This window comes from Centropristis striata, chromosome 20 (assembly GCF_030273125.1).
Source record: "Centropristis striata isolate RG_2023a ecotype Rhode Island chromosome 20, C.striata_1.0, whole genome shotgun sequence".
NCBI classification, from domain to species: Eukaryota; Metazoa; Chordata; class Actinopteri; order Perciformes; family Serranidae; genus Centropristis; species Centropristis striata.
The window spans coordinates 33,501,036-33,516,535 of NC_081536.1; the positions used below are offsets into that span (position 1 = coordinate 33,501,036).

The 15,500-nt window shown below is 39.3% G+C and overlaps 1 protein-coding gene and 1 pseudogene across 1 annotated transcript; one reads left to right on the forward strand and one right to left on the reverse strand.

Annotated features, from left to right (window-relative positions):
* The window catches only part of LOC131993126 (inactive ubiquitin carboxyl-terminal hydrolase 54-like), a 43,818-nt pseudogene extending 33,502 nt beyond the window's left edge, over positions 1-10,316 (forward strand).
* A 2,284-nt stretch (positions 10,317-12,600) lies between these two features.
* On the reverse strand, positions 12,601-13,969 carry LOC131993201 (ovarian cancer G-protein coupled receptor 1-like). Its single transcript, XM_059358989.1, has 3 exons — positions 13,769-13,969; positions 13,348-13,559; positions 12,601-13,256 (listed from the first exon to the last, which is right to left on the reverse strand). Exons 1-3 carry the CDS (start codon positions 13,967-13,969, stop codon positions 12,644-12,646), a joined length of 1,026 nt encoding a protein of 341 aa, XP_059214972.1. The 3' UTR covers positions 12,601-12,643.
* Between the last annotated feature and the right edge of the window lie 1,531 nt (positions 13,970-15,500).

The following is a 15,500-nucleotide window of genomic DNA, read 5'->3' on the forward strand; positions in this document are numbered from 1 at the left end:
TTCCTCCGCATATATTTAGTTCAAGCAACAACCTGTCAATCATCCTGTAGCCCCGCCCCTTCTTCCTGATCAGTTTTTACTCTAAATAAAACCATAATTTACTAAATAAACATCAAGCTGTACTGAAGAAAAACTTTAAACTAACAATTGAAACCATTAACTCTTTATGAGCTCAGAAATAATTTTCTCATAGACTTCTATGCAATCAGACCGGCGGAGTCTCCCCCTGTTGGACACTAACACACACACACACACACACTCTCTCACCTTCTCTCTCTCTCTCTCTGCAGTGAAAAGTCTCTCTCGCTCCAAATACTTCTGACGGAGCGACAGAGCGACCAATCAGCTGCCAGCGTGGACCATCAGGCCCCGCCTCTCTCCCCCTGCCTCGTTAAGCCCCTCCCTCTCTGCGTGGCGGACCCCGCCTCCAGCACCGCGGCCCCCGTGGACTCGCCGAGGGACGCCCGCTGCTCTCGCTTCGGGAAACCCGCGGAGAGCCCGCCTCCCGGCCTGGCCCCGCCCCCTGGCTCCACCCCGGCACAAGCCCCGCCCCCGTGTCACCTGATGATGGAGAAGACGCCTTATTACCTCCCCCAGGCCCCGCCCCCTGCAGCCCTGGCCCCGCCCCCAACCAGGAGCTGGTCCTGCCTCCACCTCGACCCGCCAGATGTTGTTGATTCTCTCGTTGATGCACCAATCAGATCGCCCCCTGACTCCGCCCCCCTCCCCCCGCCCCCGCCGCCCGCAGCGACCCGGCCCGTCCGGACCTCCCCCCCCCCCGCCCCCCGGCCAGGACTACAGGACCGCCCTGCCGGTGGAGCGCTGGGCCGAGAACGTCAACAGATACTACGGCGCCCAGACAGGAGGAGGAGGAGCAGGAGGAGCAGGAGCAGGAGGAGCGGCGCCCGGCGAGGAGCTGTCGGAGCTGGAGTCGCTGTACCAGGCCAGTCTGCTGGCTCCCAGCATGCACCGGGGCGGCCGAGGAGTCAGTCCTCAACCGAACAACAACAAACCAGGTGAGAGAGGAAACACCTGGACTCGATATATTGACTTTTTGTGTTTTTTTTGTGTTTAAAGTAAAGCTGCAAATGTTTGACAGGCAGCATGAATTACTGGAAAAAAGGAAAAATTTCAACAACAATATAAATGTATAAAATATGAAAAACATTGTGAATTCAGCAAACGATTTATATATTGTCTGTGTGTGTGTCTGTGTGTGTGTGTGTGTGTGTGTGTGTGTGTGTGTGTGTGTGTCTCTCTGTGTGTGTGTGTGTGTGTGTGTGTGTGTGTGTGTGTAGGTGTGAGGAGGATGCTCTCTTCTTCTTCTCCTCCTCGTTCTAAAACTCCGACTGCTGAACTCGAGCGTTTCGCCTACAGATCGACATCGACGCCTCAGAAGGTGAAACTCTTTGTTCTGATAATTATTAGTTTTTATTCATTGTTAATTTTATTATTATTATTATTATTATTATTATTATTGTTATGGCTGTTTTAGATTTTTTCAAACACATAACAGAGAAAAATTAATGGACATAAAATTCACTAAATGCATAAAAACAAAAATCAAAAAACAACACAAATAAAATAATTTAGGAACCCATTTTAAGGACTGAAGCTGCCAAAATAAAATAAATTAATAAATGAAAATGTATTAAATGTATCATTAAAGTAAATGTAGGCATCAATAAATAAATAATCTGACATATTTAACTTAGTATTATTTTCTTCATTTTCTTAAGAAATGTTCAATTTAATTTTCCTTTTTATTTACTATTTTTTTCATAATTTATACATTTATTTATTTTGCTATATTTTGCTCCTCTCTATTTATTTTTGATAAAACGTTAAAAAGGAAAGTAAAATAACAGTAAAAAAACCCATAAACGGTGAACAACAGTGAAAAAAAGTTAAAAAGAAACGGATAAGACAGTAAAAAAAAATGAAATGTAAATAAATAAAGCTTGGACCTGAATACAAAGACTGTATACAATAAACAACTGTAAAAAAAAGTCTCCCCCCCCCAGAAAAAAACTGAAAAAAAATCTGTAGAAAAAGAAGACAAACAATTAAGAAAAAGCTAAAAAAAAAAAATAAAGTAATAAAAATTAAAATAAAAAAAAATGGAATAGTTTTAAAAAAGTAAAAATAAATACATAACAAATCAGTAAAAAAAGTTAAAAGAAAAAAAAAACCCACCACTTTTACTTTTTTTTATAAATTACTTAATTAAATCTCTCATACCAGGAGGGAAATTAGGATCCTTATAAAGTTAAATGTTAGAATTATATATTAGTTATTCCCTGCTGACCCCTGACCTCTGACCCCTGACCTCTGACCTCTGACCCCTGCAGCCGTCAGGTGACGATGAGAGCTACAGCGCTGAAAACCTGCGACGCCTCGCAAGAAGCCTGAGTGGAACCGTCATCGGGTCACGACCTCAGAACCACAGCTGGGTTAGACACACACACACACACACACACACACACACACACACACACATAGAGACAGACACACACACACACATAGAGACAGACAGACAGACAGACACACACACACACATAGACACAAACACAGACAGACAGACAGACAGACAGACAGACACACACACACACACACACACACACATAGAGACAGACACACACACACACACATAGAGACAGACAGACAGACAGACACACACACACACACACACAGACACAAACACAGACAGACACACACATAGACACAAACACACACACAGACAGACAGACAGACAGACACACACACATAGAGACAGACACACACACACACACACACATAGAGACAGACACACACACACACACACATAGAGACAGACAGACAGACACACACACACACACACACACACATAGACACAAACACAGACAGACAGACAGACACACACACACACACATAGACACAAACACAGACAGACAGACACACACACACACACACACACACATAGAGACAGACACACACACACACATAGAGACAGACAGACAGACACAAACACAGACAGACACACACACACACACACACATAGAGACAGACACACAGACACACACACACACACACATAGAGACAGACACACACACACACACACACACACACACACACAGAGACAGACACACACACACACACATAGAGACAGACAGACAGACAGACACACACACACACACACACACACACACACACACACACATAGAGACAGACAGACAGACAGACACACACACACATAGAGACACACACACACACACACACACACACACACACACAGAGACACACACACACACACACACACACACACATAGAGACACACACACACTCGGCTGCATGTTTCTGCTGCCACCTGGTGGTCGTAAGTAAAATGATTTAAAACATATTAAACATATGAACATAAAATAGTGCAAAGGTAAGGAATTAAATCTAGTAAAAAATAAATCAATCAATCAAAATATAGAGAAAAATAGAAATAATAATAAATTAAATCAAAGATGAACAAATGGAACTAAATAATAATAAATACAATTAAATAAAAAGATCAAATAAAAAAATGAGTTAAATTAATACTGAAATGAACTAATTGAAACATACACTTATAAAAATAAAGAAACTAAAAATGTAAGTATGTTTAATTAGTTAATTTATTTTTTGCTTCATTTATTTGTTTTTATTTTTTATAATGATAGTAATTTTTATGAATAGAAAATACTTATTTTTATAATTTACCTTGTTCTTTATGGTAATAACAAAAATAAATAAAATAAAAATTTTCTTATTCATGTGTTTATTTTTATTGTATTTACTTATAATAATAGTATTTATTATAATAAGTATTATTATTATTATTTATATCATCATGTAACTGAGCCAACACCTGGTATCAGTCCACTATATTAACTTATTTATTATTTTAATTTTAATTTATGTTTGAAAATAACACATTTTCTTTCTTTTTTTAAAATGTTGTATTACCTTATTTGATTTATTTTGAAGTGCACAAACAATAGGAGTAAATAAATGTTGTTATTGTTAAATTAAATTATATCAGAATCAAAACAACAACATGACATCATCATTTATGTGTCAATCATCTTTTGTTGTTTTCTAGAGAAACTTTGATCTTCAAAGATTCAAGTTTCTCTCGTTTTCGTTTCTTGTCTGTCGTCATGGTAACGTTTTCATTTTTACTCCTCCCTCTTCTGTTCTCTTCACTTCTTTTCTTCCTCTTTTTGTTTTATCCTCTTTTTCTCTAATTCCTCCTCCTCCTCTCTCTCTCTTCTCTCCTTCTTCTCTTCTCTTCCTCCTCCTCCCCCTCCTCCTCCTCATCCCTCTCTCCTTCTCCTCCTCTTCCTCCTCCCCCTACTCCTCCTCATCTCTCTCTCCATGTCCTCCTCCCCTCTCTGCTCCTTTTCTTTTGTCCTCTCTCTTCTCCTCCACCTCCTTCTTCTACTCCTCCTCCATGTCTTCTATCCTTTCACCTCCCTCTCCTCTTCCTGCTCCTTTTCTTTTCTCCTCTCTCCTCCTCGCCCTGAAGGAGTCCTCCGTGTCCAGGCCCGCCCTCAGACACTCCTCCTCCTCCTCCTCCCTCCCCCGCCGCCCCAGCACCTCCTCCCTTCACCTCCCCTCCCCCTCGTCCTCCTCCTCCTCCTCCACCTCCTTCACTACAGATCCCTCCTACCACCACCTCCTCCTCCAACACCACCACCACCCGCCCCGACACCTCCTCGGCCCCTCAGCTCCTGCACCTCCTCCACAGCACCTCCCCCCGCAGACACCACGGCCCCCGAGCTCGGGCCTCTCCTCCTGGGGACACTCAGGTAACAAGCTGGCCCTCCTCCTGCACCTCCTGCTCCTCCTGCACCTCCACCTCCATCTCATAATGTCTCACAGCAGGAAGAAGGAGGCTGGAAGCTGCTGGAATAAACACAAATAAACAAGTCAACAAATAAATAATATGATCCATTAAATGTACAAATATAATATTAAAAATAATAAATAAATTCTTCTTTTTTAACTTTTGTATTAATATTTCTGTGTAAACAAATTTTATTTATAAACTCTAAAGAAAAATGTTTACTGAACATTACTGTTTTATTTTACTGTTTAAAGATTTCTGACTGTTTCTCCTCCACTCCCCCTTGCTCCTCCTCCTCCTCCTCCTCAGGACCAGGAGGCGTCCCGCAGCAGTTTCTGGTTGTGTCTGACCGGCGTGCGGCTCTCTCAGGTGAAGGCGTCCACGGCGTCTCGTTGAGTTACGGCACGCTGCCTCGAGCTCCTCGCCGAGCACCTCCTCCCTCCTCCTCCTCCACCTCCTCCCTCCCCCGACCCAGAGCCGGCTCCGGTGCTGCTCCTCCTCCGTCGGGTCCACAGAGCCTCTACGCCACCTTGTCCCGCCCTCGCCGCTCCGCCGGCGCCACCAACGGCCTCCACCGACAGCCGGCGGCGGCGCCCGGTGCGGTGAGCGCCTCCTCCCGCGGCGCTCCTCCGCACCTCCTGCGGGCGCCGGGCGAGGCCCCCGCCCAGCCGCTCCGCCTGGACGTCCCCCCTGAGACCGACTGGCGCCGAGTCGCCGACTACCGGACTGTCGGCTCCTCCCGGGACGCCGGCCGCCACCGCCACCACCTGCCGCTGGGGCGCACCGACTCCCGCCCGCCGCCGCCGCCAACGCGTCCCCGCAGGGACCCGCAGCTCTGCTCGCTGTGCCAGCAGCTTCCTGCCGAGCCGGCGCGGCCCTACTGCCCGTCCTGCGGCGCCTACGTGGCTCGCTTCCGCCCGGTCAGCTGATCCGGCCGAAGCTCGCCGCGCCGCGCCGCAGACACCACAGAGGAAGAGTTCTGCTCCGACAGGCTCTTAACCAACAACTGTTTCTTTTCTTTTTTTTTCTTGTTTTAAAATGTGCCAACGTTTCTTTAACCGCCGGCGCCACGATGCTGGAGACGCCGCGCTGTGATTGGTCGCCTGCAGCAGCAGCTTCGTCACGATGTCGTCGCTCCGAAACCACGAAAAAAAACCTTCAGTTTCTGATGTTTTCTGTGTTTCTGACGTCAGAACGGGAGGAAATAAATGTTGGCAGGATCATCTTTCTACGGTCCGCACGGTTAAAAACAATGTTTTTATTTTACAGCTGAAAAAAAATAAGAATAAGAGTTTTGCCAAATAAAAAATAAATAGAAAAATTCAGTTGATAAATAATATTAATTTTATTTTTTTAAGCAGAATTTATTTTTTTTTAAGGTTTTTTTTTTCCAGAGGAGAAAAAGGTTGATTAAAGTAAAGTTTTGCTGCATAAAAAATAAATAGAAAAATTCAGTTGATAATTAATATTAATTAAATTTTTTTAAGGTGATTTTTTTCCAGAGGAGAAAAAAGTTGGCGAAAGAAAAGTTTTGCCAGATAAAAAAAAACATATTTTTCCAAATATTTGTATTTATTAATTATTTTTACCAGGTGAGTGGAAAAAGCCAAATGCCAGGTGGAGAATTTTTTTTTCTTGAAAAAAAGCCAGATAGAAAGTTTGCCAGATAAAAAAAGAAAAATGGGAAGAAAATTTTTTCCACCTGGGGAAAAAAAAAAATCTTTCTTTCAGGTGGAAAAAAACAGTTGCCAGATTAAAAAAAAAAAAAATGTTATTCTTATGCTGGTAGAAAAGAAAGGTTATGGTAAAATAAAAACTTTTCCAAGTCACTTTTTCTTTTCTGGAAAATTATTAGTATAAAAAAAAAAAAGAAAAGTCTCCCCTGTTAAACTGACAAATTCAGGAACGCTGAAAGATGATCCTGGAAAAAAACCTTTTCTTTCACTCGTTCTTTCGTCATAAACACAAAATAAGATATTTGTGATTGAGGATGAAGCGGATCAGCTGACGAGAAGCTGCTGCCGTTATTCTCCGAGTCGCTCCGACGCTCAGAGTGAATGTCTGCTGGATTTAAGCACATTTAGATTTCTAAGACGAAGAGAAACTGAAAGCAAATCGAGGGAAAAAAACTGAAACATCAATAAACAATAAAAAACAGGTCTGAGTTATTCTGCTTCATCTGCTGGTGTCACATTAATAACCAACACGTTTATTTAACCATAAATAAAAACAACAGCAGTCAAGTTTTATAGTTAATAAAATCTGTTAGTTCCAGATTTTTGTCTTGCATGATAATAAAGTGAATTTCAGTTGATTTTTGCTGTGTTTCTGTGTTCAGACACTTTATAAACCAAACGTTTTAATTGGTACTTTATAGAAAATTTGGCAAATTAATTGATAATTAAATTAACACATTTAATATGCTGTTTCACCCCCAAAATTTTGTAGCCGCAGAAATCAAACTTGAAGCCCAGAGGACTCAGATTTAGTCTGAAATTTAATAAAAATAAGCCAATAATTTGTCTGTAATTCTGCAGACAGACAAAACAGAAAATTAAATAAAAAATTATTTTTTTAACTTTTTGCGAATTTTAATACATTTATTTTTTTAATTTTATTATTATTATAATTATTATTATTTTTGATCCAACTGAATAATGTAGAAAAAATTATCCCTTTTAGAAAAAACATCCCTATTGTCGTTTCTTGATTTATTTAGTTATTAAGTTAACTTAATGATTCTGAACTTTACCCAAAATGTGCCTATTTTACCCAGCCCTTTTATTTTGAAAGGTTATAAACATGTTGGCAACATTGTTTTTTTAATGATATCTGTGAGATAAAAAAAACACGATGAATCCGTCAGAAGGACAAAGATTCTGTGTTTAGCTGCAACAAACACTTTAATTATTGATTTAATTAAGTGATTAATTGGTTTTATATTCAGTTCATAAAATGGTGAGAAGGTTCCCGTCAGTCAAATCAACACAGATATTCATTTTTGTGTCATACAAGCTGAGAAAACACACAAATATTCCCTTTTTTCTAACATTTTTCCTGTAAAACAATAACTTTAAATTAAGCATTATTGATTATTTAAGTGATTAATTGGGTATTTAACAGTCCATAAAGTGGTGGGAAGATTCCATCAGTCAAATCAACACAGAAATCACTTTTTCTGTCATATAGGCTGAAAAAAACACAAATATTCCCTTTTTTTCCTAATAGTTTTGCTGTGAAAAATACCTTAAAATAAAGCGGCGATTATCAGAATATTTGTATAATAATTATGTTGGTTAATAATTGACACCCGGAGAGCAGAAAGCAGAATCAGATGTTTTCAGGAGTCGATTGATGTTTCTGTTTCTTTTGTGATTTATTTTGAAACAGGAAATGGAATGAATAAAGGACGTTGGGACACGACAGGAAGTAGAAAATCTGAATCTACTCTACATATTCCTCTATTTATTTTTGTAGGCTTGTCAGACTGAGTTGTGCGTAGATGAAACTACCTGAATATACTCTCCTACTATAGTCTAATTTTCTAAAGGTAGCTAGTCGCCTTGTTTTGGGATGTGAAGCCTTCTTATACTGTTCTCGAGGCTGGTAGAGATTAATAACTAAAGCTTTTATTTTGACAGCTAATATTTAGCATGATGTTTTATTATTATGATTATGATTATTATTATTATTATTATTATAGCCTTGAGAGACTTTGGTGTACATTTACTGTAACAACGATATATGCAGATCTTTTTTTAGCAGCGTTTAACTCACTTGATAGATTTCTTTCACGTTGCTGGTTTGTTGTTCAGGGAGTCGCTCCGCGTGGCGTTCATGGGCTGTTTTTTTTTGTTGTTTTTTTGTACTCGGACGACTTCAAACCGGCGTCGTGGGTTAAAGAAGGAACGGCTAACTTCTGTGTCTCACAGAAAGAAAGCTGACGTCCTTTTCTAAAACTGCTGTCGAATATATTTAATATCAGTTTATTTAATGTGGAGGCCTACAGGATCATAATTCTGTTATTTTAGCCCCGTAGACTCTCAACAGTTGAGACAAAGAAGCCTCATTGTGGTGTTTGACGTAACATCAAACCACGTAAATTACAAAACAAAAGGTATGGGCTGAAATATGTGCCACCAGAAACTGAATTTGAATTGTTTATATTTGAATTTAACTTGAATAATTGCATTAAAAACTGAATTTGAATCACAAAATTTGAATTTGTATTGTTCAATTTGAATCATTGCATTGAGGAACTGAATCTGAATTGTAATATGAAATTTAATTTATTAGTTTGGAACTGAACTTTCAGTTCTTGCAATTCAAATTCAGTTCGCAAAATTCAATTTCAGTTTTCTGCGATAAAGATACACAGAGCGCCTTTTCGGCCAATCAGCACCTCCGTTTTCTTTTGTAACTTTGGTTGCTACCCAGTTGCCATAGCGCCTCTTCGGCCAATCAGCACCTACCTTTTCTTTTGTAGCATTTGTTGCTGCCCGGTTGCCATAGGAACGCCACGAAATGGAGGAAGAAGTTGGGCTGGAACGGAATTGAAGTGCTGATTGGTCGAAGAGGCGCCATGGCAACCGGGTGGCAACAAATGTTACAACAAAAAAAACGGAGGTGCAGATTGGCCGAAGAGGTGCTCTGTGTATCTTCGTCGCAGAGAATTTAATTTGAATTGTGAAAACTGAATGTTCAGTCCCAAACTAATAAATTCAATTTCAATTTTACAATTCAGATTCAGTTTTTCAATGCAATGATTAAAATTGAACAATACAAATTAAAAGTTTTGTGAGTCAAATTCAGTTTTTTAATGCAATTATTCAAGTTAAGCTATTCAAATTCAAATATAAATAATTCAAATTCAGTTTCTGGTGGCTCATATTTCAGCCCATAAAAACGTCCCTCTTCGAGCATTTAATAGGTTCTGACTGTGAAAACTGTAAAAATCTTACAAATTACTGAAGACTAAAGGACACATTCGGGTTATTCTAAGAGGTCTGCTCGTGGTAAACTGCATCGGCAAAGCTCATTACTACAAATATTTCTGTTTTTTTATTTTATTTTATTTTTTATGGCTAGGTGAAAACGATATTTTTCAGTTGATTCTTTTCTTTGTTTTGTTTTGAAACTCCTGTGAAGGATGTTGGCAATTAGTTTTATTGGAATTTTAATATACAGACAAACATTAAAAATAAATCCCACCGTTCTTTTTTTATGAAGAAAACTTTTATTTTCATTTTTACGAAATGCTCGGGAGGGATTATTATTTTTTAGTTCCACATGATCCTGGAAACGGAGTTTGTTTGAGCAGCTTGTGTCGGCTTTTTGTAATCGTTTTTAATAAGAGTGAAGCGTGAACTTAAACTAAAAGCACTCGACGTTGTGCAGTTTTCACTTTGTCTGATCCGTTGAATTGAGAAACTAACAAACCTCCCCCAAGTACTCATGTTCTCACTCTCACAAAAAGCTGCAGATCCGAGTTGTTTTAAACGTCGCATCAAAACAACGGTGAGGCTAAAGATGCGATTTGCTCTCGTGGCGTCCTCCAACAAACTTTGCAACCTGCCAAACACACTTTGCCCTAATACAGCATCAATAACTTGTCATTATGTTATTTGATCCTGTAGATACTCGACAATTAAGCCAAGAAAGCCTCATTTTGCTTTTTTACATAACTTTAGACTGCATAAATTACAAAATAAAAGGTCTGTTCTCCAGCATTTAGTAGTTTCTAACTCTGGAAAAGTGAGAAAAACTAAAAATTCTCTAAATGGGAACCAGGAAATTAGAATATATTTGGGCGAACACTGGACAATGACCATCTGGAGGAAAATGTAAAAAAAACCAAAGCTGCAGTTTTGAAGCTCTAGATTGAAAGCTTGGAACAGTTGAATGCAAGATTTGATGTTGCGAAATTGTTTTATTGGGGTTTCAACAGGATATTTTTACCCTTAATTGTCTAAATGTCTTATTAGAGATGATATAAATTAAAAAAAAAGTTCTGCCATGTGCTGTGAAACAGCTCAAATTATTACAAAAATAAAAAACCCAACAATGAGACATGAGTTAAAAACAAGAATGCTGTTTGCAGCCAAACTCTCAGTAACAGGATGTCTTATTTTCAGAATAAAAGTCCTGAGTTTATCATAATATTAGTAATGAAGTTATTTTTTCACCACGTCGAAGTTGTGTTTTTTTGGGGCTTTTTGCTTTGCCAGATTTTATTTTGTTGATGGTTTTTGTTGGTATATTTTTGATGCTTATTTTTCTACACTGTAGATTTAACAGAGATGATTAAAATGTTTAAAGGAAAAGTCATTTGTCTGTTCATTTATTTACCGTTCATTGAACCCTACGCAAGTAGCCCAACAGGAGGATCTGGACACAGCAAGTGTTTCAGTGTTGATGCTGAAGAAGTAGATCTTTTAAGAAGAAAAAAATAATAATGGCGAGTAAAAATACACATTCAATGCATTTTCTCTACAGCAGCAGGCAGAGCAACAGGTCCCACAAATCTTTTTCCCCTACAATGTTTTACAACTCTTCCTGGGAACCCCGAGGCAGTCACTTACTCACAATCTTAATTTTTCTGGCAGAGAACCTTGACTCTTATATGGAGTCCGGGGCTATTTTGTCCATTTTTGAATCCTTTTCATGTCTTTTTGTGTCTTTTGTGTTCATTTTGTGTCTTTTTTTAGTCATTTTGTGTCTTTTTTTGGTCTGCTTTGTTTTTACATCTGGATGTGATGAAGAAGCCATACTTTGGCGCTTTTGGAGACTCCAGAGGGTTAAAGATAGGGAAAGCAACTCCGGTCTCCTGCTGTCTCTGACCTCCACATAACATTGAAGAGGCAATGTCCAGATTCTTCAGCACGTCAAGGTTTTTTTGTGTAATTTTGTGTCTTTTTTGGTCAATTTGATACTGCCTCCAGCGGCCACCAGGTAATTTGAGTTTGAGACCCCTGGTTTAAAGGTTGTACTCAGCAATACCAAATCTCGCAAATTGCTTTTACCAAATTTCTGTACAAATTGATTTACACCACAATGCACTTTTGTAAGTTCAGATGGATATCTACTCCTTTAACAGACTACTTGTGTAAATTGTAAAGACTTCTAGCAAGTCTAGAATTGGAATTAAAATTTTTGATGTTTAAAATTAAAATGCTGATTGACTGCAATTTGCCTCACACGGGGCACCAAAATATGTAAGGATATGGTTGGAGTAAACAGGATGCACAATATCTAATAATGCTATCCCTCATATGGATGTACTAAAATAAGGTAAGGAGTGTGAAAGTGGGTTTGCATGGCTACCATAATTATTAACAATGATGGTAAATAATTATTAATTATAATTTAAAAAAAAGCGTCAGCCAAATGACGTAATAAAATATGGGATGACTTGATTTACTGAAGTCCCCTTGAAATGGGGCACCACTCTATATTTTTTCAGATATGCTGTATAAACAAAGCTGCTAGGACTTTTCTTCATTCAGTCAGTTAGTCAAAAACAAACATTCACATTTTTGTCAAGAAACAAATTCTTAAATGTAAAAAGCACCATGCCTCCCACTAAAAAACTTGTATTAAGATAAATAGTTTGTGGTTAAGTTTATTATCTGTAAAAACATTTAAAAAGCCAAACAACATATAACTCGTGTCTGTTCAAAACTTATTGAACAAACACACAATTGATATGAAGTATAATAATTAAAAAAAAAACATGTATATGGAAAATAACAAAATGTTAATAAGACTTTAATATCCGAAAGATAACAGCTAATTTTTCTCTCTCTCCATCTCTCTCTCCTTCATTCTCTCCATCTCTCTTTCTCCATCTCTCTCTCCAGGCATGTTCACAGTTACAGATCTGATTTCATTGCTGTCTGTTCTGCAGCGACACAAACAGGCTGAAAGCTGGCGTATGGTCCCTTTCCTCATCAACATATACAGAACTAAGTCTGCCAGAGGACTCAACTTAACAAACACAGGAGCCAGGTAGAGGAGATGGTAAAGATGTGGGTTCATGTCTGCATTTGGTTTAGTAAAGAAATCGTACATGTACACATTCATAATGATGTTTGGCAGGAACAGCAGCGTGTAAATCAGCAGCACCAGGATCAACATTCCCGCAATTCGTTTTTTTTCGTCAGTCGGGACCGAGATGGTAGCATACAGGACTTTGAGGGTCGCAATCAGGAAGAATATGATCAGCGGGAGAGGAAGGAGGTAAAAGATGTTGGAAACGACCATGTGGACATAGTACATAAAAAAGAAAAACTCAGTGAGGGCAGGGACAGCAGGAATGATCCAGACCAGGACACAGATCAGCACAGAGGTCTTGATGGTTCGTCTGAAGCGGTACCACAGTGGGTGGACGATGACCAAATACCTGAAATACAAGACAGACAGCTTCAGAGTTCTACAGAGATACAATGATCAGACACTGAAGCTTCACACATATTGGATAGACAGGTAGCTACCTTTCCAGAGCGATGACCACCATGAAGCCAACACTGGCCAACAGACAGTAGATGTAAATACAGTGGAAGACCCAAAATATCTCCCAGTAGTCAGAATGGAACAAGTACATGTCCTTAGGCTGTGCCACCTCAACGATCAAGCAGCAGAACTGAATGATGTCAGAGATGAGAAGGTTGATGACGTAGATCGGAGCAACTTCACCATTTCTCACCTGCAGGAAAACAAAAGGAAACAAGCAGCGGAAACGTGTGTTTAGGGTCCAATCAGGATGGTTTACATTTTAATTATAGAGATATTATTCCTGTAAAACACTTCATCCCAACCCCCTGAGACCTGTCGCCCAACCAGATCAAGACCCTCACAGACACAGAGACATGACACATACAGTAAATAAATAACTGTCAGTTATAATGTTCTTACCTGAGAGAAAAGACCATAGATGGCCCCGAGGGTCAAAGGAAGGCCGAGACAAATGACTAGGCAGTCCACCACAAAGTGGATGAACGCAACTTCACCAAAACTGGGAAAGCCAAGGAGATTACTAAACTGAAAATGGTTGCTGTAGTCAGTGTAGTTGCTGGTTGTGTCGTTGAGGCCGTTGTCCTGTGAAGTGTTGTCCATTGTTCAGAGTGAAACCTGAAGGTTCAGAGATCAGGTTATAGAAAGGCAGCATGTTGTTTATATCAACCTAACAGTGACATCACTATAACTGTGAGCTGCAGGTTCACACACACACACACACACACACACATAGTATACACACAATCAATGCAGACCATGAAATGCTGTCTCTTCACCTTTTTCTCAGTATTTATATTAAACTATCTCTGTCGTGGGCAGGACATCGGTAGGAAAGGACGCTGCCGTTGTCTGTTCACTGCTTCTCCAAACCGAGCCGAACCGTATCTGTATTTTTCTTGGCTGTATTCTTAATGCCAACTAATGTCAAGATTTGTTCAAACAAACAATCTTGTCGTCCAACTATCCGTGGTCAAAGATCAGTAGACCCTTTTGGATGGTTGTCAGATACAGTTCAGATTCTGTCAAGTCTAGCGGTTGCCTACCTGTAGCTTGGAAGCACTGTGGATTCGCCTTATTCGCCCATCAGTGCTACCGTGACAGTGAGATATCCACCTGAGCTGCCTGGGATCTGCTAACCGCCGCTACCGCTCTGTGCTGGAGGTTTTGGTAGCTACGCCGCTAGCAACAACCAGCTAGCTTTGACACCTGTCCCCAGAATCAATAATTGTTGAGTTACTCCATCAACCAGCTGATGAATCTCAACAATATCACCACTCCTCCATCATGCATCTCAACAATAAAGGAACTTTGACTTCTTCGCCGACCACACTACACTCACAGAAGCTCCCGCAGAAAGTTTGTCTGCTTGGCTCATGCCGTCCCAGCTCTCTGATCAGCCACACGGTCTGGTGCTCCTCAAATGCGTCATCGGCGAGCTGGCTCTTACGGGAGAATTAGCTTGGGCATCTCCATGGCAACAACTTTCAGAGAGCAGGATGGAAAAAGTGGAATAGACTCCAGTCTACTACGGCCGATTAAGAGATTTGTTGCCTCATCAAGCATCAAAATGGAACTGTTTAATGGCCAATCAATCACAAACAAATCTTGTCTCCTGCATGACCACATCCTGGATAAATGTGATAAAAAAAAAATTTAAAAAAATCTCTCTCTATATATATGTATATATATATATATATATATATATATATATATATATATATACATACATATCAGTGTGTTTTTTATCCTCTTTTATCCTTCATCCTTTATACTTTTTTTATAATAAGACTGGTATGCTTTTAACCTGTAACACTTTGTGATTTCCTTTGATGTGAAGTGCATTATAAATAAAATGTATTATTATTATTATTATTACTGTCTCTGTAAGCTAAACTAATTATATTTAATAAATAACACAGTTCCAGATAGTTGTTATTGTAATTAAATCATGTAAACAGCTTAGTTTGATATTGTCTTTTTCAGAATAATGGCAAAAAACTAAATATGTTTTGTGTTTAATCCTAGTTCATGGGTTATACAGCATATCTTCATTCATCATATTGTAAGAACACAAAACTAGTTTACATGTAGCAGCTGCCATCATGACCAGGAAAAATGCAAATTTAGCTAT